General features: G+C 41.9%; 1 protein-coding gene across 3 annotated transcripts in view; it reads left to right on the plus strand.

Moving 5' to 3' along the window:
* Positions 1-25,251, plus strand: part of HMGA2 (high mobility group AT-hook 2) — a 169,014-nt gene that overhangs the window by 121,619 nt on the left and 22,144 nt on the right. For all 3 annotated transcript variants that reach the window (XR_011030025.1, XM_068272758.1, XM_068272756.1), the window contains one exon: positions 20,290-20,316. Coding sequence is in view for 2 of the 3 variants with exons in the window: in XM_068272758.1 (XP_068128859.1) it covers positions 20,290-20,316 (27 nt within the window). In the remaining variant the exon portion in view is untranslated. The remainder of the gene's footprint in view (positions 1-20,289; positions 20,317-25,251) is intronic.

Here is a 25,251-nt window from a genome sequence, read left to right on the forward strand (position 1 = left end):
TTAGGGCATTAGTTTTCTCAGCAGTTAGTTTGTGTAGGAGAACCTATATTTTGAATGCAGTGTGCAGTCTACTCAATATTGCAAGTATACGCATAAAGGTTGATTCTTGTCTTTTGGCTACTTCCGGAGGGTGAACTCTAATGACCTCCCTGTTTAAAATAAACACATGATGTACCTGCAAATTAATATTACAACTTACCTCGTTGCCTCACCATCTGTTCCTCTCACAAGCTCATCATTTTCTTCTAACAATTCCTTCCCGTTCAAACTAGATCTAGTTGTACTTGTCTCTCTGGAAGTGGAAAGCCTTAGGGCCTGTGAGAGATCGCGGAAAAGCCGCCGCATGTACTGGCAGCTGTTTCCGCGTCCAACGCGGCGGTTTCCACGCAGCGGCATGCGTCTGGTGTGGCTGGGTCTGTTAGTTCACACAGATGGACGGAGAGCTACGCGCGCGCGCGCCGGAAGCCAGGACCTTTATGCCAGCAGCAGAGGTATCAGCTGATTCCTGCTGGACTCCTGATTGGCTGAGTGGCTCGGGCGGTGCGGCAGAGTCCTGCAACTATATATACAGCTTGTTTGTCAGTTGCTGGTTGTCTGCCATTGCGAGCACTTACGTGGAAGCATTCAGACCATAGTCAGATCCTACAGTGTGTTGAGCCAGGAGGACCTGGGAATTCACACTGAGCCAGATTACCACTGTATTATCTTTGTGTTATACTCCAGACTAGTTCCAGGGTGCTGAGACCACGGACCTTGCACCCAAGACTAGGGAACTGTATTATTATGTGTTATGCTCCAGACTAGTTCCAGGGTGCTGAGACCACGGACCTCGCACCCAAGACTGGGGAACTGTATTATCATTTGTGTTATTCTCCAGACCTGCTTGTGACACCCATCTTCAAGGGGTCACTAGCCACTGGGTCTTCTTGATATTCAGCCTGGGACTCTGCCCCTTGGATGTCTCAGGCTGCTGCAAGATCTCTGCACTTCCAAAGGGAGGTATTTCTCATACTGCCAAGGACCACCTCTGGTGGTCCTCACTCAAAGTTATTACTGTTGCACCAAACACTCACACTATATAGGTGTCCAGAGGTTAGCAATATATCTGTATTATCGGTGATTCTGCAGATCATCAATAATCAGGTATATATCTGTATTCTTGGTGATACTGCAGATCACCAATAATCAGATTCTCTCTGCGTGCTGACACCTATCGTTACAGGGCCTTTTTCACTATATCAGTTGCTGTCAGTTATAACTGAAAGGACAACTGATGTGCAAGGTAATGTCCATGTTTCCCTATGGCTCAAGTGGGTGATATTACAAGTTAATGTAGTGCTGGTCCAAAAGTTGTTACGGGCTCTTTGCCATTTTTAAAATGGAGGACAGAGAATTATATCAATCACAGTGGACAAACAGGACACAGGAGAGGAGGAAGAGATTGATGAGCAGACTATGTGGGAGGTAAGTATGACGTGTGTATTTGTATTTTGACTTTTTTATTTTTCATTTCAGGTTTGCTTTAAAGTGAACCAGAACCAAGTAAAAATATTTAAAATAAACACACAACGTATCTGCAAATTAATACATTACTTTCTTACCTCGACATCAGTTCCTCTCCGAAGCTCTCCATTTTCTTCTTCTAGCAACGATATTTTCCAGTTCTGACAAGATTTTGTCAGAGCTGAAATATATTAGTTGCTGTCAATTATATATCAGTAACTGTCAGTTATAACTGAAAGAGCAACGGCTGAGCATGATAATGTCCATGTTTCCCTTTTGCTTTAAAATGAATCAATACTCTATTGCACAATAACCAGTAAAGTGCCAAAGAAGTCATCAGATTATAGTTCAGAGAATGCCCTTTCTCCTTCCTGACCAGTTTTCAGACTTCCGCCATCATCAGAGGATTATTAAATAGAATTAACACAGTTGCAGTAAATTTTATTGCGATCTTCCTCTTCTTGCTGTCTTTTAGCTTTCCTTTAAAGACTCAGTGGGTTTGGATCACCCCAAGATGCTTGGGTACTGTTGACTCAGAAAGGGTCTCTGTATCTATAAAGCATTTGCTGGCTGAAATGCAGTGCATAAATATCACCATGCTGAGGGTGATGATTCAGTGCAAGCCAGTGGGAGGAAGCCCTCTTTCCCCCATGCTTTCTCCTGTCAGTTTCCCATTGCAAACCCCCCACCCTGGTTACCATCACCACATTGCTGCAAGAGCCCTCCAGTTGTCTTCATCATTGTTGTTCACTTGCTGTCCTTTATCACTGCCATTTAGTATATCTAGATAACTATATAAATCAGTGTGTTCAATGCAATGTATGTAGAAATGATATGATTTTTTGTTTTGTTTTTGCTGGAAAATTGGACTTCAGAATTTTGTTGTACAAATTTGGTTGTTACAATGACGATAGAGATTTCTATCGTCTATAAAGTAGCCTAAATGTTTTGCTTCTGTGCTAGTTAATAGAATGTAACACTGTATTAATGTTTGATATATGTAGAAGTAGACAAAATGACTCTATAGAAATGGGCTCAGTTTAATGTTGTGATGTAAGAAGTGCAGTTTTTCTCACCTCAGTTCAGATATTTCGGCAGAGTAAAAAAAAAAAAGGCAGGTATGAGTATGTTGGGAAAAAGCTTTTGTTGGTCTATAGGAGCCTTGTGTACAGCTAAATAGCACAACACACAATAACAGAGCCAGAGAGAGGATAAACTTACTTACTTACCAGTATTGGCACAATAAACTCTACTATGTTAGCATCTGTTAGTTAGGATTTAGGCATTCAGTCACAAAACTTGATATTGCATTATATATCTCAGAATGATAGCTCTACAGATTGTATATTATTCTAAACAGATTGATTCAGTTAACGGCAAGGAATGTTTAAATGAAGCCTTTGAATTTTTTTCCAAATACTTATTGCCTCTCAGATCCCTTTTTGTGCCTTTATTTGCTCCAGAATACCACTAGAGTTCCAACAAAGAAGGACCTGTGCTCCCAGGAATTCACTGCATTCCATTCTGGAGTAGGCATTTTTCTGAGCTACAAAGGCCCTTTGGCAAATTCTCTCTAATCACTGGATTTATCCTAGACTCTGATAGGTGCCATTCATAGACATAGCCCGCTATGTGATGGGGCGCAGGCATTAATGGGATCTTTTCATAGCACAGAAAAAAATTGTAACATTAGTGGAGGAAGCACAAAGCCTCAGTTGCATGGAAGTGAACTGTTCTCCTCCCAGTCCCTTTTCCTTACTAGTTTTAAGTTATCCCAACATGTTTTTCCACTGTTTTCTGTGTCTAAGCTTTTTCCCCCTACTTGCATATAGCTGTGGACTGTGTGACCTGCATTGAACCCAGCAAATTAGTTCAAAGTGGGAGTCTAACGCTAACCGATACAAAGGTCATGTACAGGCCAGTGTGAACTATGCAGGTTTGCTCAAAGGAAATGTACATTTTAAACATGCTTAGTAAATAGTAAACATGGAAGACAATGTAAAACTATACATGGTTGGTGCTTTTCCTGTAACTTCAGCTAGTAGAACTTAACCACTTCCCTACCACAGGTTATTTCCCCTTACAAACAACAGCAATTTTCACATCATGCCCCTTCCATTCATTCGCCAATAACTTTATCGCTACTTATCACACGAAAATGATCTCTATATTGTTTTTTGTGGGACAAACTAGGCTGTGTTTGAGTGGTACATTTTGCTAAAAATTATTTTATTTACATGCATTTTATAGGGAATAATTAGGAGAAAATTGAAAAAAATTATTATGTCTCACTCTTCAGCCATTATAGTTTTAAAATAAAATGTGCTATTGTAGATAAAACCCACACATTATATTTGCCCATTTGTCCCGGTTATTACAACATTTAAATAAAGTCCCTAGTAGGCTAGTACAATGTATGGCGACAATACTTTATTTGGAAATAAAGGTGTATTTTTTCCATTTTGTTTTTATTTATACTATATTAATAATTAGAAGCCCATATTTGCAAAAATAACAGTAAAAATTCCTCATGATATACATATAAAGAGTCCGTAAGGTAACTATTGTTATATTTTTAAATTATGTCACTTTTTTTTTTTTTTTACAAGTATTTCATTTTGGTAACTTTGGGGTTAGGTGGAAGATGTTAATCACTATTAAACATGTATTTACAGTATGTTAAATATTCTAGTGTATGTGGGTGCATTTTTACTTTTTGGCCACAAGATGTCACCACACTTTATTCCTGTGTACTGTGAACAATACACAGGAAGTGCTCTGTGTATGGTTTTACTTTCACTTTGAGAATGAACACTGGTATCTCACTGATTCCGGTTTTCATTTGTTACAAGTGCTTTGATCAGCTTTGGGAACAGCTGTTCTCATTCACAGATCACGGATTGGCGAGATTGCGACCGAGGCGAACAGGAACGCACCTCTTATCGTTATCGGGAAGGTAAATATATAGTTGAGCTTATTGTTACGTTAAGTTTTCAGGGGCGTAGATATGCTTCCCAGAGGTTGGGAACTGGTTAAAGCACAACTATATTTACTTTGTTTTTACATTCATTAATGATGTTTGCATAAAATGTCTTTCTTTGATGGTGTTCCTTTAACTGTAGTCCTTTGCTAAATGTTAGTGAATTGAATGCCGCTTAAAGCCTGAGTTCAGGAACACCAGTGTTTTTATATGCATAGGATCGAAAATGATTTGAGTGGATCATGAAGGGAAAGAGGTGCTGGCATTCATGAGACATCTGAGATAGGGCTGCAGGGCAGGTGGTGGTGGTGAACCTTTTGCTGTAGAAAAGCTGGACTGTGTTGCTGCATCAAAGCAGGGGTGCTCTTTGTGATTTGGATGAAATCACAGAGAAGAAAGGGGTGCAGCCACCTACATTTCTGTGGATGTTTATTCAGTTTGCAAATTACAATCACAATCATAGGCAAGTTTAGGGGCGATAACTGGTGCCCAGAACCCCCCCTCAGTCTTTCCTGTGTGTGTGTCTCTCTGTCTCCCCCATTCCCGTCTCTCATTTATCTACCCCCTCTCCTCTCTCTTGTTCCCCCACTCTCTTCTTCCACACAGACACAGGGACACTCACTCATGTCTCTTCCCCTTTTCTGTCTCTTGCTTCCTTTCTCTACCAGTCCTCCACTCTCTTCTATCTCTTTCTCCCACTCTCCTGTCTCTGTCTCACCATCTCTCTCCAAGCCTTCTACCCCCTAAAATTACAAAATTCAACATTATCTCATTCTAAAGAGTATTCTCAGTTTTTTTTTATATCCATTTTGCTGAGGATCTCATTTTTGAGGTTTTCTTTAGTTGCTGTCAGTGGTGCTGACTCCTAAATATTTCCTGCTAGATCATGGTGTCACTTGAGTGGGTACTTCTCCCCACTGATCCGCTTACAATTTAAAACTTCAAAAATATATCGTTTATACAAAAAGTATAACAAAATATATGAAATACTGTTTGTGACAACGTAACAGGTACTTTAGCTGTGTACACTTGTTGGAGTTTTTTGTTTCTTTTTACATTCAAGCCCAAGAATAGTACATAAAGTAGGTGTGTTTCTATAAACCTGTGAGATGATTCTCCTGTGAAGGGAAGTAACAAACAGTGATTGTGTACCTAATGAGTTTAGACTTGCCTTTTCCAGAATAAAATCTATTACCTGTGGAATGTGGGAGATTGTAAGGTGGAGCACAGCCTCAAGGCAGGAAACAGAAATTACAGCTTGCCTTTTAGGACACAGTTTTAATATAAGGATGAAGCTTCCAGCGAAGTACAGTTCACCTGACTAATAACACTGGTATCAGCTGCACCAATCAATCTAGGGAAAAAATGGCAGCTAATATTTGACTGGTGAAACTACAAAGAACCAACACATGTACCTATTTAAACAGTTATGTCAACATAGAAAAACAATGTTATGTGTGTGCTATTTTGGTATTTACTAAAATGATATTTGTGTTAGTTTATAGATTTTGAGGCTTATCTTATATTTTACCATTTTTCATCTGCAATATGTTTTCACCTTAAGAGTCTCTCTCTTGAGATGTGTATATCATCTCTACCGGCTGCTTATCCCGTTCATAAAACCCCTTAAATTACATTGCTGGTGCCATGTATGCAAAATGGGATTTTAAAAATATTATATGGGGATGAAGAGGTTAATAAGGGTGTTAATTGGTTATTTTATGTTTTAATGGTGGGGACTTTAACATGGATCGATTATAAGCACCACGGAAGATGCTGGTACTATATAAATCCGAAATAATAATATTAATAGGTGGCTAAACAGAAGATTCATTGTGATGGCCCCATTCCATCTTAAGGTGGCCATACACTGGTCGATTTGCCATCAGATCGACCAACAGATAGATCCCTCTCTGATCGAATCTGATCAGAGAGGGATCGTATGGCTGCCTCTACTGCAAACAGATTGTGAATCGATTTCAGCATGAAATCGATTCACCATCTGTGGAGCTGCCCCCGCTCCCCCCTGCATACATTACCTGATCCGGTCGGCGCGAGTCCCCCGGTCACCGCTGTCTTCTTCTCCGCTCTGGGCTCCAGGGCTTCAGCTTTACTGTTCTTCCTGTCCGTGGAAGTTTAAACAGTAGAGGGCACTCTACTGTTTAAACTTCCTGTCGGGACAAGAAGAAGTAAAGCCTGCCGGAGCCCAGCGGAGAAGGAGCAGCGGTGACAGCGGGGATACGTGCCGGCCGGATCAGGTAATGTATTGTACTCCCGACCCGCCAGCGATCGAGTGAAATCTTCTGCACGAACGAATCGACGGGAACGATCGATTTTGGACGGAAATCGATCGCTCGGTCAGCGTTTGCGCAACGATTTCACAGCAGATTCACAGTGATCAAATCTGCTGTATATCGGCGGTAAAATAGTTAGGTGTATGGACCCCTTAACATGCCCCATGCCCTGTGTCTACCTTGTAGATCTCCATTATAGTGCCCTTCTTTATAATGCCTCCATATGTAGTACTTTTCGCCTCCATTTGTAGTGTACCCCTCATATTGCTCCCATATACAGTACAGCGATATTCTATATAGCTGCCCTATTATTGTGACATTTTTAGAGCCCCATTTATAGTTCCCTCTGTATAAATCTCCTTATAGCTCCACATTTGTAAACCACCTTAAATGCCCCCCTGATATAGTCCTCAGTTTGTTGGTGTCTTTTAAAGGCGCTTTCATCTGTAAATGCCACTAATAGATCCTCCCCACTTACCCTGCAGAGATCGGCACCCAGTAGCAAAATGTTGACTGACGCACGACACCCGTAGGGATCATTAGTTTTTGAATGACTGACAGATCCGATTTAAGTCGTTGAATCATTCTGATCCTCATTGACTTGTGCATGTTCACTGCAACCATGTAAAGATCGTTTACACAATCGTTTGTTTCCACTGCCGCAAACGAGGATTGCAGATGTGGCCACATGAATCGGGGAAACTATTCCGGTGGGTATTCAGCTTAAGGTGTCAGATCTTACAGTGCATTGCAGCCTGCAGTGTGTGCTGCTGGATGGCTGCAGACCAGTGCCCATGTTGACTTCTGTTCACTGGCGAAAGTGCCAACAATATGTATGTGAGTATCACGCCTTTAGGGCTCTTTCACACGAACTGCTTACAGTAATGCACTTAACTGCTTGTTAGCCGCTCCTATTTTTGTGCAGGGTGCTTGCAACCGGCTGCAAGCATCCAGCACTTGCGGCATCTCTGCATGTACAGTGGCTGGCCCTGGATGCTACATGCTGTGGTTTTGGGGAGGTTTTTTTACCAGACAGTAACTGCTGACACGCTTGTGTTTACGAACGCTCACATTCTGGTGCATTACAGGAATTATCCGTTCCACTAAACCTAGCCTTGGCCTCCAGATCTTAAAGAACAAGCGACACCCATGCTAGCCTAGAAATAAAAACCACATATATAAGTAGATAAATACTACCTCTACTTACATAACAGATGTATTGTGCTATCCACGTAATGATTCCTGATAATTTTATAAAGGAAAAGCAGAAAATCATTTTCTAGGCAGTGGCCATCTTGCCAAGCTAATGCTGACATCATATCCTCCCTGACTCTTGTTTCCCCCCCCCCCCCTCCTTTCTCTTGCTCATTGTGTATTCATTAGCTGCCCTCCTCCCAGAGTCTTTTTTTTTATTTACACATCCAATCACTGAGACACCTCAGCCTTGCTTGTAAACACAAGTGATCAGCTAGGCAGGGAAATAATGGAACAGGAGGAATATGTTATAGATAAAAATAACTCCCAGCATTCAAAAGAACTCCCAGCGTTCAACTTTTTGGCACTAGGGCCAGTGCTTCTATAGTATGTAATAACTCCAAACCATAACAGCAGAAAAAAGTTTTAAATGCAGGATTAGCATCTTTAGCACTTAATACACTCAGACCAGTTGCTGTTGAAATTTGATTTTTATGGTGACAATACCGCTTTAATCCAATTAACCAACTTATCCAACACTACAGTATATCTATGTCCTCTGTGACTTCATCTAAGCCACGAGGACGTAGATATACGTTTTGTAGCAGAAGCACCGCTGTGCACTATTAGGCTTGCTCCTGTGCACAACTCCTGCACTATCTGATGTAGCAATAATTGGTGAAAGGGAATATATGTTCCCTGAACCAATAAGATTGATTTTTATCACTAAAAATACTTTTATTTTCTCAGTTTATAGTGAAAAGTGCATACTGTAGCATTATTTCAGTGTCAAATATCTTCACCATAAATTGTGATAGGAACATAATTTAAGTTGTGTGATAAACATATAGAAATAGCCAAGGAAAATTGGTATTTTTTTATCTACAGTAGCCCTTTTTATTTTTAAACTGGAGTAGTATAACTGATACAATGGTAGGAGGCGCCCGTGGACATATATTGCTGATTCTGGTCACATATATGATAATTGTAATACTTAAATTCCTACCTTATGGTAGTAAAACTCACTGGTAGGCAGTAATCGTTAATTCTCAAACATTTATTGGGGCAACAATGACAACGCGTTTCTCGGTAAACACCGCAGGTCTATAGAGCATATGAGGTAAAGACTGGCGCCCAGGATTACCTCATATGCTCCCAGGGCACTTCTATAGACCTGAGGAAGCGGTGTTTACCGAGAAACGCGTTGTCATTGTTGCCCCAATAAATGTTTGAGAATTAACGATTACTGCCTACCAGTGAGTTTTACTACCATAAGGTAGGAATTTAAGTATTACAATTATCATATATGTGACCAGAATCAGCAATATATGTCCACGGGCGCCTCCTACCATTGTCTCAGGTTCTTACACCCCAAGTTGGGGGAGTGTACACTTGGAAGTTTTCCAGTGATCACCTTTTTCGGAGTAGCGACCATCCATAATATCTGAAGCAAGGCCGAGTGGGGACGGTACTTCCTCACATGCGATACAGGTGGTTGCTTTATCTGGCAACCTAATCTTGTGAGTATAATACCTTACAGTTTATATACTCCCAGTGCCCATTGGATAATACACGATTGGGCTCCCGGTGTCCCTGTGTTCTTTTTTTGTCTTTTATAAGAACCCACTAGTAGAACTAATGTTTTTTTTTTATATTTTCTTCCTTTTATCCCCCTATTAAAATGCATATAAAACAAAGTAGTTCAAGTGAAAAAATTGACATACATTGAAAGTCTAATTTGTCTTGAAAAAAATGTATGTATTTCACTCAGGTGTCAAAAGTGAGGATAAAGTTATTGTTGATTAAATAGGGACAAAGCTAAAATATAAAAACTGCTCGGGTCCATAAGTAGGAAACAAGGTCTGGATGCAAAGTGGTTAAGCATCTGTGGGAGGTGCTGAAACAAGTCTGATCCACAGCTATTCGCATTGCAATGTACAAGGCTTACCGGTTCATGGCGAATCATTTCACTCTCACACAAACACTAGCAAGCGCCTAGCCAACGAACGGGAGCAGCCGATAGGCAGTAAATTCACCGCCTTCAGCTGCCTGTGGAAAAGCCTTACGTAGATGGTTGAAATGTTTTGCCGGATCTGTGTGCATGCTCCTTAAAAAATATTTTTATTTTTTTTCAAATTGTTAATTGAGGGGGCTCTGTTAAAAAAAATTCTCCTGAGTCCTGGATTGGACATATTGCTTTGTCCATCCGTGACCCCTTGTTGCATGTGCGTACTTGAGTGTGTTTTATATATGCATGATATATATATATATATATATATATATATATATCATACATACATACATACATACATACATACATACATACATACATACATGCATGCATGCATGCATGCATACATACATACATACATACATACATGCATGCATGCATGCATGCATGCATGCATGCATACATACATGCATGCATGCATGCATGCATGCATGCATACATACATACATACATACATACATACATACATACATACATACATACATACATGCATACATGCATACATGCATACATGCATACATGCATACATATATATATATATATATATATATATACATACATACATACATACATACATACATACATACATACATACATACATACATACATACATACATACATACATACTTGCATACATACATACATACATACATACATTACATACTTACATACTTATATACTTGCATACATACATTACATAATTACATATATATATATATATATATATATATATATATATATATATATATATATATATATTAGGTAAGCTAAAGAAAACGAAACTGCTAGTCTGACACTTTGCAGTTAATCTAAGGTCTATTTATAGTGTGAATGTGCTACAAGTTCAAGAACATACCATTCATAAATTTGAAAACACACAGAGGGAAAAAACAGCATATAGTGTCTGGAGCTGTTTTGTGCAACAAGCTGGAAAAACATGCAGACTGTTGTAACCCTGGCAAGAACAGAAATGTTTCACGGCTTTATTTGTATGGTGGTCTGAGACGTATGGAGTTAATTTTTTTTTTTTTTTAATAGAAGGGCAGCTTTCAGAATTGCTGTGACACATACTGGGCATTTTGCCAAGGCTGGCCCTGTTTCAGACATTGTCTTTCCCCTCATTGAAGTGTCAGAAAGTAATTCATGGAACATTTGGTTGAGCTGGCAGTTCTTTCATTGAGTTTCAATGTGGCAAAGTCACATGAGTTCAGGACCTGAAGCAAAGCAACGCACAAAGATTTATTTACGGAGGGCAGGGTACAGTCGGACTAGAAAAATGTCTGTGTTTGATGTGGTTTTAACATAATTTCAGGTGTGATTGAAATCATATTATTGCAGAAAGAAAGTTTAGTGTTTGGCTTTTCCATTTTTTGTAATTTAAAAATATTACAAAAGGAGAATACTGTATATCATGCCTAGCAACCTTAATCCACTTAAGCTGTTTCTTCTTGTACTTGGTAAAATCAGTTTGTTTGTTTTGTGCTTTGCTGTTGTATTATTCATAACTTTTCTTAAGTGGTTCAGGAGAAACCAGGAACATTGTTATCAATAGTAGAGATTGTCAATGAGTTGCTAATAATTTCAGGTTGTCTGCACATTAAGGGCTGGTTCACACGGGCGTCTGCTGAGCTTTTGCTTGGCATTGCGTTCAAACGCCAGCGTTTAAACGCCAGCGTTTGAAAGCTAGCTTTTGAAGGCTTTTGAAAAGCGTTCAAGGCTAGCAGTTCTGGTCTCTGCTATTGTTTCCTCGCGTTTACCGCCTCTGAAAGCAGCATGTTGCTTTTGAGACTAGACGCAACGCTGGGATCTACTGCCAGGCTTTCATGAAAGCCTGCAAAAGCCAGCTCTAAACGCTCCCATTCACTTGCATGGGATGGCAGTAGATCCCAAAAAACGCTGCGTCTGAAACGCTGCGTTAAACGCCACAAAAACGCCCGTCTGAACCAGCCCTTACAGTCATGGTTAAAAGTTTTGGCCGCCACACAAATGTATTTTGCTAAAGTTTTTGTGGTGGCAATTCACATTACTTTTAGATTATGATGCACAGTGATCAGATGTACATTAATTCATTGCAAAAAGCTTTATTAGTATAAAAAGATAACAATATCACAAAAACCTGTTTCACAGTATTTTGAGTATGACACACAATAGTCCGCTAACTTAATTTCAGAATAGTCACATCGTCAGCACTGGTAAAGTTGTAAAATCACCCTGCCCCTGATTAGATTATAATAACTGACTGAAGGGTCATGTGATTGAAATCATTGTATTCTTGTGTGAGTAATCTGCAGCCATCATCATTTTGAACCAAAATAGCCTCCACCTGCAAGGAAATTACTGCTAAAGATATTTTACCTGAAAACCATTTAGTGGATCATCAAATACATTCTGATGTCATCTATGACTGTATGGTTCGGCTCCTGCTCTTTCTCTGTACTAGAAAAGGTGATTTTACAGCGCATCATCTGAACAGAGGAAAGGATAATTGGATGTAGCTTACCTTCCTTGCAGGATCGGTATGCTAGCCGGTGCAGAACAAGTCATAACTAACACGTCTATAAACAGGAACAGCTTCATCCCTCAGGCGGAAGCCATGCTTAAAGTGAACCAGAGACGAAGCACCCTCATGTATTTTACCATATATATCAGTGGGAACATTAGAGAAAACACCTACCTTGCTCTCTGTTTCATTCTTCACTGTTCAGCTTGCTGCTTATCAGCCCTGATAAAATTCCCGACTGAGCATTCAGTCTGGCTTTGCTATAATGACTCAGCTATAATGATTCCTGAGCAGAGCCAGAAGGGGTCAGGCTTGGGCTTGAAAAGACATCAGAGAACACAGACTCAGCTATAATGATTCCTTAGCAAAGCCAGACTGAATGCTCAGTCGGGGATTTTATCAGGGCTGATAAGAAGCAAGCTGAACAATGATGAATGAAACAGAGAGCAGGGTAGGTGTTTTCTCTAATGTTCCCACTGCACTGATATATATGGTAAAATACATGACGGTGCTTCATCTCTGGTTCACTTTAAAGGAAACCTGAGATGAACAGGTACCTTTAAAATAAACATCCCCCCCCCCCCCTAAAGTGTATGCCAAATACAGGTTATTCCTTTAATTTTTGTTGCTCTCCTGTGCTCATTTCATTCTTTTTTCATTTTTATCCTGTCTCAAATCCAAAATGGCCGCCATTTGCTTCCGGGTCAGTGTCACTGTGTGGAAAGTTCTCCATCAAATAATGTATGCATTGACATATACAGGGTGGGCCATTTATATAGATACATCTTAATAAAATGGGAATGGTTGGTGATAACTTCCTGTTTGTGGCACATTAGTATATGTGAGGGGGGAAACTTTTCAAGATGGGTGGTGACCATGGTGGCCATTTTGAAGTCGGCCATTTTGAATCCAACTTTTGTTTTTTTCAATAGGAAGAGGGTTATGTGACACATCAAACTTATTGGGAATTTCAAAAGAAAAACAATGGTGTGCTTGGTTTTAATCTAACTTTATTCTTTCGTGAGTTATTTACAAGTTTCTCTTTACAGCCATTTATCTCTGAGTCTGCACCAACAAGGACCCTACCTCATGCCAGAGATATAGACCTATTTCATTTTTTTAAATACTAAACTTTTTGCTATAATGTACTGACAGAATGAGCCAAGCCCTGGCTCAAGTCTCTTGTACATCCAGATCAGGTGGGTTTTGTGCCTGAGTGAGAGGCCCAAGATAATTCAACTAGGGCTTTGGGTCTTATAAAATTGGCGGTGATTAATGACTATCCTTTAATGGTTTTATTGACAGACATGGAAAAGGCGTTCAACAGGGTGAATTGGAAATTTATACCAGCATTAGAATATATAGGCATGGGCTCTAAAAAAAATGGGTTGGATTGGGGATTTATATACTAAACCCTCGGCACAAGTTAGAACTAATGGACCTCTGTCAGATGCCTTCTCCATGTCTAATGGCATGAGGCAGGGTTGTCCACTGTCTCCTATAATATTTATTTTTACTTTGGAAGCCTTTTTGTGTACAGTTAGCGGAAACATGGACATTTGGTGGGTCAGGGCATTCCTGGATACTCATACATTGTCAGCATTTGCCAATGTCATATCATTTATTGTCACAGAGCCTTTTATCTCTGCCTTGCTTGGTGACGGAATTTGTGAGATTTGGCTTACTGTCGAATTACAAGATTAATATGTCTAAGTTGGAAGCTTTCAATATTTCTTTGGGCCAGGTAATGGAGGATCATATTAGGCTTAATTATTCTTTTGCTTTTAGAGAAACCGCAATTAGGTACCTAGGTATTATGCTGTCGAAAGATATTGCAAATATTTATTCTCTCAATTTTCCATCCTTGTTGAGTTCTATCAGACAGGATTTGGAAAGATGGTCTGGAGGTAGGTTTTCCTGGTTTGGCAAGGTTGCCATAATTAAAGGGAGCCTTAATTCTGGAATAAAAAATCAGTTTTGCTGACCTGGGGCTCCTACCAGCCCCCTGCAGCTGTCCCATGCCCTCACATTCACTCACGGATCCTCCTGTCCCATACCGCCACAGCTTATTTAGTTTTTCAGCCGTCAGGTTCGCTGTGCCTGCGCAGGCCTGGCCACGTGTCTCCTTTGTATTTCCCGACCGCAATAGCATCCTGCGCAGGTGCAGGACGCTATTGGGGACGGGAAGAAGGCTACGCGTGGCCAGGCCTGTCGGCGAAACAAATTTAGCTGGTGGCAGGGGACCGGAGGATCCGTTAGTGACTGTGAGGGCACGGGACGGGTGCAGGGGGCTGGTAGAAGCCCCAGGTGAGTAAAACTAATTTTTTTTATTCCAGGCTTAAGTATCCCTTTAAGATGAATATTATGCCGAAATTACTATTTTTTATGTTGCCAATCCTTGTACGTACGTCTCATGCTTTAGTAGTAGTCTTTGCTAGCTGTTGTTTAAGAGCACTCTGAGCTTCTTTCTGTTGGTTTCAATTCTAGTTTCCATACCTTTCTCCTCAGTCTTATTGATATAGGCTTTTCTTTAATATTTAAGTCAAAATTCTTGTTTTATTAATTCTACTCCTATGACTTACCATATAATTATTATAGGGAGACTTTGTGAATCACTCAAATGAGAATACCGGATTAGAGAATCTGTGCAGGTTCTAGGTCACAGCTACATAGTGCGTCTGCGCAGAGCGCTCCCGGCTGCGACCACGTAAACAAGGATGCGCGTCGCCGGGCAGCGCCTGCGCAGTCAGCAGCAACCACCCTAACCAGGAAGTAAGTTCAGGGGGTTGCTAGGCTGTACCAGAGAGGGACAGAGGAGAACAGGGGAGCTGTGGGCATGAGTAGACACTAAACATGCCTGCTCCTCGCTTTTAATTAATTTGCATTAATTAATTTGTATCCTTTAATACTTGAGGTGCGTACACACATGCGACTATAGTCGTTTGAAACGATCGTTCCCCGATCGTTTCAAACGACGATCGTTTCAAAAAAAGCAACCAATGATCATTAAGTCTAACGGCGGACAAGCTAGATCGTTAAAAACGAACGATCTAGCTTGGCGGATTTTTACCAACGACGATCGTTTGCAAAAGTAGTACATCGTTGGAAACGGTCGTTCGTACTAGGCTTGACATGCGCATTTCGCTATTTCTCCATGAAACTTCTCATTTTTATGCGCAAGCGCAATAGTTGCTTTATGTGATGTAATGTTCGTTCTAACGATCAGATCGTTACACACATTTAAAAACTAACTTTACTTAGGTCGTTCTTTCATCAATTAAAAGTTCGTTCGTCGTTTTCAACGAACGATCGTTGTCGCATGTGTGTACGTAGCATTGGTCTGCTTGTCTCTTCTTTCTGTGAAAAGCTCATGAATATGAGGGTTGAGGGCCAGAGAATGAAAGAGAAAGCCTTCAAATTTAAGTTAACCATTGAGTTCGTTGCTCACCAGATCGGCATCTACTGTTCCTGCGCGAGCGCCGCTCAGGGTCACGCTGACGTGGTCTGGAGTGTTCTGCACGCAGTAGTTTGCTAATCGCTGGCAATTGCTGGCGCTTTTATAAGGGCTAGTGTAATTATATGGCAGTGACCTCACTGCCACGATCGCCGGCAATTTGCGGTAAACACAAACATGGTGCTCGCATCACTTTTCCATGATTTTTGATTGATCGCAAGCGCTCAAAAATCACAAAAAAGTACAGTGAAAAATGTGCATTTATAGCGTAAAAAAAAGCTGCCGCAAACTGCTAGCGCTAATCACCAGCATTTTGTGATCTCAAGTGTGAATGGGCCCTAATCCCTTACTTAGAAATAGCCCCTATGAAAGGTATTATCTTGGTCCAGCTGTAGCTGTAGTTAATAAGGCACATTTAATAAGCTTAAAGTGGAGCTGTCAGCCATACTATCTCAGAAAAAAACACCTATATAAGTAGATAAATACTTGCTCTACTTAAATATGTATTGCACTGTCCACATTTTGATTTTAGTGATTTTTCTATATTGTCTGTGTCTATCTTGAAGCCAATCCTGACATAATTTCCTCCCTTATTCTGTCTGTGTATCATTGCCCGCCCCCCTCCCAGTCTTCAGGCACTCCCACCAGGCTCTGCAGTAGAAAGTGCATTGAGAAATATTGGCCAATCAGAGAGGAGCAGAGGGGTAGGAGGGGTAAAACAGGAGGGAAAGAGGCATTAGTTAAAGGATACCCGAAGTGACATGTGACATGAGGAGATAGACATGTCTATGTACAGTGCCTAGCACACTAATAACTATGCTGTCTTCCTTTTTTTTATAAGTAGTGACTGAGTCAAAACCCTGGAACAGGCACATAGGTCATCCAGTAAAACCTAAGTCCATGGCTAAAAGTATTAGAGACACAGGATCAGGAGGACTGCCAGGCAACTGGTATTGTTTAAAAGGAAATAAATATGGCAGCCTCAATAATGCTTTCATCTCAAATTCCCTTCAAGTTAAGGCAAGGGTCTTTTGTAAAACAAACCTGGGGGGAAGAAAAGTTTAGGTAGTATTTAAAGGATACCCGTAGTGACATGTGACATGATGAGATAGACATGTGTATGTACAGTGCCTAGCACAAAAATAACTATGCTGTTTCTTTTTTCCTTTCTCTGCCTGAAATATTTAAATATCTGGTATGTAAGTGGCTGACTATGTCCTGACTCAGACAGGAAGTGACTACAGTCTGATCCTCACTGATAAGAAATTCCAACTATAAAACACTTTCCTAGCAGAAAATGGATTCTGAGAGCAAGAAATAGGTAAAAAAAGGGAATTTCTTATCAGTGAGGGTCAAACTGTAGCCACTTCCTGTCTGAGTCAGGACTGAGTCAGCCACTTACATACCTGATATTTAACTCTTTCAGGCAGAGAAAGAAAAAAAAGGAAGACAGCATAGTTATTAGTGTGCTAGGCACTGTACATAGACATGTCTATCTCCTCATGTCACATGTCACTTCGGGTATCCTTTAAAGGGAACCTTAACTGAGAAGGATATGGATGTTTCCTTTTAAACAATACCAGTTCCCTGACTCTTCTGCTGATCTCTTTGGCTGCATCACAGACCTGAAACATGCATGCAGCTAATCCAGTCTGACTTCATTCAGAGCACCTGATCTGCATGCTTGTCGAGGGGCTGTGGCTAAAAGTATTATGGCCCATACTCACGGGCTACAATTGTCGCCGCAACATGCGGCACGCGCGTGTTGCGGCGACAGGTCGCCTGTGAGTATGCGACGTTGCACGGGTGCGCACCCCGAACTGTCGCCCGTCGCTGATGTCGCCGGGCGATTGGCACGGTCAATCGCCTGGCGACAGTCGCCGCCGCAACTCCGCCGCAACTGTCGCTAGTCCGCGTGAGTACGCGGACTAGCGACAGCAACATAATTACAAATAGACGGCGCTTCCGGCGGGGGGAGGGACAACAGCGACAGCTTCCGCCGCATCAGTTGGCAGGTCCCTCCGCCGTGTGTATGCGGAGGGACCTGGCGACGAGCTGTCGCCGGCATGTCGCGCACACGCTCCCGTGTGCTACCGACATGCCAAAATGTTGCCCGTGAGTATGGGCCATTAGAGACACAGGATCAACAGGAGAGTCAGGCAACTGGTATTATTTTAAAAGGAAAAATCCATATCCTTCTCAGTTTAGGTTCCCTTTAAGTCTGACGGGAAAGTAAAGAAGAAAAAAAAGAAAACCCAGCATGCCCTGCAACTTCCTTTGTGTGGCAGATGTACCAAATAAGAGCCAGGGAAACTGGGTAATGATCTTTTCTGGAGATGAAAAATAAGTGATTTTTAACCTTTCGATTGGTTAGCATCCTTATTACTTGTTTACCTGATAAAAATAAAAAATAGATTTTTGATTTTATGCCCGACAGTTAAGGTACCAATACATCTATGTATGTATGGGAAGATTTGAACAAGAGACAAATCTCTCTCTTATCGAATCTGATAAGAGGTAGATCTCTCAGCTGCCCATACACCACAGGCCGATACCCGATCGATTTCATGCTGAAATCAACCTTGTGCGTCGCATTCGCTGCCTCGCCGCCCCGACGCTGTGCCCCCCAAATGTAAATGTTCCCCCAGTGTCCCGTGTAAAGTATACATTACCTGTCCACGGCCTCCGCTTCTCCCCCGCTGGCTACCTGCACTGCATACCTGCGCGCCTCACGTGGTTTACTAGGAAACCACGTGGGGCGTGTGTGTATGGAGAGGGGAATGCGTCCGGAGTGGTGGAGGGACAAGCGCAGGTCACAGACAGGTATTGTATACTTTACAAGGGGAACCAGGGGGGCCATTTACATTATGGGGGTTTCGTCCTGTTCGTCGCTTGCTGGGAGATTACACGATGTTCCCGCCGCGCACCCAATCGAGCAAGTCGGCCCAACATCTTGCAGCATGCACAATCGAGTATGCGACCAATTTTTTGTCCCGAAATTGGTCGCATTGCCAGTCGAGCATGCACTTGGCGGCACCGGTTTTCATCCAATTCGATCATAACAATCAAATCGGATGGTCGATCAGCCGCCAAGTCGCTGATGTATGGCCACCTTTATGCCAGGTACACATGGATATATTTACCTGCCAGATCGATTTTTTTCAACATGTCCGATCTTAATCAAGATTGATTTTCCGATCGATTTCCATGGAAGTGAATGGAAATCAATAGGAAAATCGATCGAAATTAAGATCAGGCATGTAGGAAAAAACAATCTGGCAGGTAAATCTAATGCTGGGAATACACAAGTCGACCCGACGGCTCAATTAGCCGCCGGATTGACTCCCGCAGCGTCCCCGCGTGCGCCCGCATCGATTCCCGCTCGTCCCCGCGGGCGCTCCTTATTTTCCGCTCCTCTTCTTCCCATTGTCCGCCCGCGGGGATCGAGCGCAGAATCCATCCGGTGGGGTATCGGACACGTCGGAAATTATCAATGGAGCCATCAGCGAATCGATTGATAAGGAGGAAACGAACCGTCTGTGCCCAGCATTACAGAAAATTGGACTGTGTGTGTGCCTAGCATAGCTCTTCAACTATAATGACATGCATTTAATTACCAGACTACCCAACAATATCTGTAGTCCATCTTATCAGTGTACTCTTATCAGCTGCTTTACTCCCTTTCCCTGCAGACACCTGCTGAGCGTTTGACTTTACTATTAACCTATCATGGCTATCTCCCATCCTTCCGCTCCACCATCACACATCTTTTGTTTTTCTTATCTCTCCAACCTTTATCTCTCTTGCAATATAGGGACTGATCACTTGGGTGTTCTCTGACATGTACAGGATTCATTGCTTGTTGTCCTTGGTCTGATGGTTGAGTATACCCTCTAGACAGCCTTCAAGCAGAGTTTATGGTACTTTTCATTCACCTCACTTTTATAGAGATAAAAGCAGTAACCCAGTCATGTAATGGTGTTGGAAGTTTTTTACAGAAATAAGGAGTCACTCTGACAGACAAGTACATGGACTTCACATTAACCTAGTGGTATGACAGGTACACAGAGCTCCCAAGGCAAGATGTCTGTAGGGAAAAGGGTGAGGAATTTGCTAGCAAAATGATGATATTGGAGAGATTGGTAAATACATGTGAGTCAGTGCAGTTGAATTTTAATTAAACAAAGGTACATATGTTTGAACTGTTCTGACTGTCAGCATCAAAGTAGATTGTTTTTTGTTCCCCAGTTTTACTGTGCCTTTGGCAAATGTGTCAGTCTGCATAGACATGACTGTCTGCAGCATATTTTACTCTGACACGCCAAACTAATTTTTCATTTTGTGTTTCTACAGCCACAGCAAGAAAAAAAGTCTAGTCAGGTAAGAAACGTGTGTGTGTGTGTGTGTGTGTGTGTGTGTGTGTGTGTGTGTGTGTGTGTGTGTGTGTGTGTGTGTGTGTGTGTGTGTGTGTGTGTGTGTGTGTGTGTGTGTGTGTGTGTGTGTGTGTGTGTGTGTGTGTGTGTGTGTGTGTGTGTGTGTGTGTGTGTGTGTGTGTGTGTGTGTGTGTGTGTGTGTGTGTGTGTGTTTCCATATCGACAAGAACCACTGCCATGGACATAGAGAATCCTATCTGCTCATACAATTTGCTTCAGGGTGAGGAGGCAGGGCAGAGCCAGAAGGTGGAAGGTAAATGGTAATAACGGTTCTAATGCTAGGGATACTAGGTACGTTTCTGTACCGCGTATCGACCAGCTGATCCGGCAAGCTAATAATATTCAGCTGGCCCGATCATGTCGTTCAACCCGTACCCGCTCAAATCCCGAGCGGCAATCGATCCGCGCGGACGAGCGGGAATGCGCCGGCATCGAGCCACTGGCTCGATCCAGCGCATAAAACGAACACTGTATGCCCGGCATAAAAGATATATTTCCAGTTTTCACCCATAGAGCAAACACACAAATTAAACTGTTTATTACTCTCAGAACTTTAAATACATTGACTGGGGAAGTGCCAAAGTGGTATGAACCATATTAAGTGGTGTGAACCATATCAGGGCCCGTTTCCACTATCGCAAATCTGCATGCGTTTCCTGCATGCAGATTCGCACAGCCAATACAAGTGGATGGGCCTGTTTCCACTTGTCAGTTTTTCTGTGCAGGATTTTTCTGCACGGCAGAGCCCTCAGAATTCGCCTGCGCTGCCATGGTTAAATTCACATACAGCGTCATGCATGCGAATTTTCATGCGAATTCGCACGAAAATTCGCATACAGCCGCATGTGAAATTTGCATCCGCATGCAAATTTTTACCGTGGCGATTCGCACTGCACAAGTGGAAACGGGCCCTGAAATGCACATATCCATATTACCCTTTCCACATTCAAAACCTTGCATAAAATGATTGGTTGGTTTTGTGTGCACAAAGCATTGATATGGATCTATTGTTTAAATAATTCTGCATGATACATCTGCTTACATATGAACCAAGGTAAAGGTGGGCACACACCTTTGACGGATGTCATTGTCAGGGATCAGGACCAGGTCCCTTTTGGCTACATCGCTGGGCCAGGCTGCATGTACACGTGTCAGCTGTGTAGCTGATAATACGCTGTGTTGCTATGCGGGGGAGGGAACAATGTGGCGCGAACAATGGGATCGGCGTTGCTAGGGGTAAATAGATACGTTGGAGGGATCACTCGTGGGTCGGAGGCTGCCACACACACCCCTAATTACCAGGTGAAGCGGTCGTTATGGGCCATCTCAGCTGACTTATCTCAGGCCTGTGTACGGGTCTGTACTGCTTGCTATTATATAATACACAGCCCCAAGAACACTGGGATTAACCTGAGTTATTATTCAAGTTGGAAAGGCCTGTGCTTGCACAGTAGGTGCATTGTGAATCAGTAGAACATCTGTAGCCATGTAGCAGCAAAAGATCACAGAGGCGTGCACCATCAGTCCTTGGATTTATTTCAAACAATGTGACAGTGTAACCACATGGCTTAATCTTCGTATTCCACAATAGTAAAACTGCATATAAGTAGTGCAAATATAATCTTACGTATCCTCAAGATGGTGGGTCATCCCAGTGGAGGTGGGTGGTGGGCATTAGGGTGGCTTAGCGACGGCCGTTTCGCGTCTCCTGACGCTTGGTCACGCTGCGTGCCACTGACTGCAGTAACCATCGAGGGTAGATCGCATGCCAGTGGGATGTGCCACACGTTTCCTTTCTACTTTGTTTGAACATATGCTTGTTACCTTTAATCTGTAGCCATGTAACCATTCTCAAGACAAGAAAAAAAATAATTCTATTTCTTCATAAAAATTAATCATACTGCCAGAATCCGCCACTATGATCTGTAATGTATGTCACTATAGCTAACATTTACAAAGCAGCAGCCACATTTAAACCTTTTCAGACAAAAGCACAGTAAGACATATACATAGAAATTTCAGGGAAAAACCTTATCCCCAACTCTTAAAAACAGTGTCCACCAGTATAGTCTAAAATGCAACATGCCAATACAGTAGCCACCCAAGACTTCTAACAGTCCCCATCAGCATCATTCATAGCGTTGTACCATTCTGCAGGTATGAAAGAACGTTCAGCACGATAATTGAGCGTAAGTCCCTGCACACCCGAACACCCCCACATCCACTGTTCTTCCACAGTTTTCTCCTGCCATTCTAACCTAGGTAGGAGAAGCTAAAATAATCACGACAAAAATGGGAAGCTCGCTATGTGAACTGTGGCTACCAATTCAGATGGCGATCATTGTTGCAGAGGTTTATAGTTATACGGAACGGGGGGTGGGGGGGGGGAGTTGGATTAATAGTTGCCCACAGGGGGTTATTGGTTGTCCGAGGGGGTTATTAGTTGTCGGGGGTTATTACTTACTCAATTAAGTAGTAGAATATCAGTAAATGTACTACCGCTATATTATACGCCCTTAACCAAATCCTGCAGCTGGCTGATGTCGGCAGTGATATACAGTAGGTTGGTACATATAACACATGCTAAACCCCACAGTGACTGCACAGCTCAGTACTGCTGGCCGCTACAATTGTAGATGCCCACGCATGTTTTTTATTGTGAAACGTTGAGGCTGTGGTACATTGGTTATTGTGCTGTTCAGACACCCATGGACACGCTTTGCACTGCTATATTGTTATTTATTCTGAATACCACACAACCATATGATACATTTGTGACCTGTGGGAACTGCAATCCCTTACTCAATGTTTGTAGTTAAAATGGTTTATGCATCAACTTCTGTCTCATAAACTATTTGTTTTGTTTTTAAACAAGAATCCACATCTTCTCATTGTTGAGTTTCACTGGTGAAGTATTTATCAGTTATGTGTGAGAAATGAAAGTGAAATGTTTTTCATCCTACTGCTTTTCGAGTTAAGCCTTGCCTGACATCACAACTAGTTGTTACTAAAGGTTGTCGGACGCCAAATGAGAAGTCACATGCTGTACATAGCCATTCTGTCCGTTAGCCTCTCAGCTCCTTTGTGATTAAATGAGTTTCCCTTTAAAGGAGAGGAGTTTGGGATGAGAATTAGCATCAAGGACATGAGCTCATGCAGACTTCCTAATCTGAGCGGCATAAGGAAATAGAGATAAATTATGTAAACATGAGGACTACATGGAAGTTCATGGAGGATAATATAAATCTTCAACTACATTCACAGGAATCTCTTCCTTTTCCATCTGTTTCCTTGAGAATATCCCTATTGATGTCTTTTCCATGTGGTACCACGAATTGATTTTGAAGCTTATGCTTTCTCTGACAAGTTTGATTAGGTTTGTCTCACTCACACTGAGCTTTTAAGAATACGCCGTCATAATTTAAAGAATCACTCCACTTAGTGACAAAATGTAAAGGAGGTATTTGTGATAATTCAACTTTAAGCGAGCAACTGTGGTTTCCCACAATGCATCACTCCTGAATATGCAAATCATCTTTCTGCCCCTGAAAGCAAAGCTGCACGTTCAGAACCACAGGTGTATAGTGAGCCTGTAGCTAATACATTTTACAGAGCCATATATTAAATCTATATAACACGTAACATCACTTCAAAAGTCATTTTGTAACTGAATGTGACCCAATATTATTTCTGAGGAAGACTGGTGCCTTGTGATATTTCCACTGAGGGTGGAATATCAAACTAATTACAGATCTTTGGTTATAGCTCTTAAAGGAAAACTGAGGTGAGAAGGATATAGAGGCTGCCATATTTATTTACTTTTAAGCAATACCAGTTGCCCAGGGTTCCTGCTGATTCTTCAGGCATTAGTAGTGTTGGCATCACACACCTTAAACAAGCATGGGGCTAATCTATCAGACTTTAGTCAGAGTAACTGATCTGCATGCTTTTTCAAGGTCTTTATGGCTAAAAGTATTAGAGCACAGTATCAGCAGGACAGCCAGGCAACTAGCATTGTTTAAAAAGAAATAAGTATTTCAGCCTCCATATCCCTCTCACTTCTGGTTCCCTTTAAAGAGACTAGATTCTATTGAGCCTTCCCTCGTCCTCCTCTGTCCCACGGTGGTCTCGATGGGCCACTCCAAAACCACAGCCGACAATTAGTCAAGCTTTGGTGCAGACACAGTAGCGCCTGCAATATTTACATTTCCTGGCTCAGGCGCAGTAGCAGCTCTCGGCTCAGGATCAGGCGGAAATAACCGATAGCAGTCGGGTCCACTGTAGGCAATTTTCACCTGCGCAGTAGAGCGGACCCGACTGGGATCGGCTATTTCCACCTAATCCCGAGCCGAAAGCCGCTACTGGGCCTGTGCTGGAGCCGGAGGGGAAATATTTACATGGCGTCGTTTGAAGGGGCCCAGCAAGACCATAGTGGGATGGAGGAGGACTGGAAAGCCTCAATAGGATCCAGAGGCTTCCCCCTCCCGAGGTAAGTACCCCCAGGGGCACTTTTTTATATTAAAAGTTTTCTTTAAAAACATTTTTGCTAGCACCAGTCATCTGAGAAAATAAACTGTGAGACCTATTTTTGTTCTTAAATCACCCATGAAATAATAGAAAAAAAGTGTTTTTGTTTACATTATATAGGTTATTTAATTTAACCACTTAACTAAAACTGGATGCATATATAAATCAATCTGGAGGCATATACAGTATGTGTCCAGTGTTGTTGCACAGATTGAGCGTGCATGCGTGTGTTCCCGTAGCTTGTTCATGGCTGGATTTACATGTCCGCAATTGGTGAAGGAGAACATGTGTTCCCCAAGCCAATCTAAGTGCTGTGAATGAATAAACATGCCTTGCATCACGAGGCATGTTCTTT

This window comes from Hyperolius riggenbachi, chromosome 3 (genome assembly GCF_040937935.1).
Source record: "Hyperolius riggenbachi isolate aHypRig1 chromosome 3, aHypRig1.pri, whole genome shotgun sequence".
NCBI lineage: Eukaryota > Metazoa > Chordata > Amphibia > Anura > Hyperoliidae > Hyperolius > Hyperolius riggenbachi.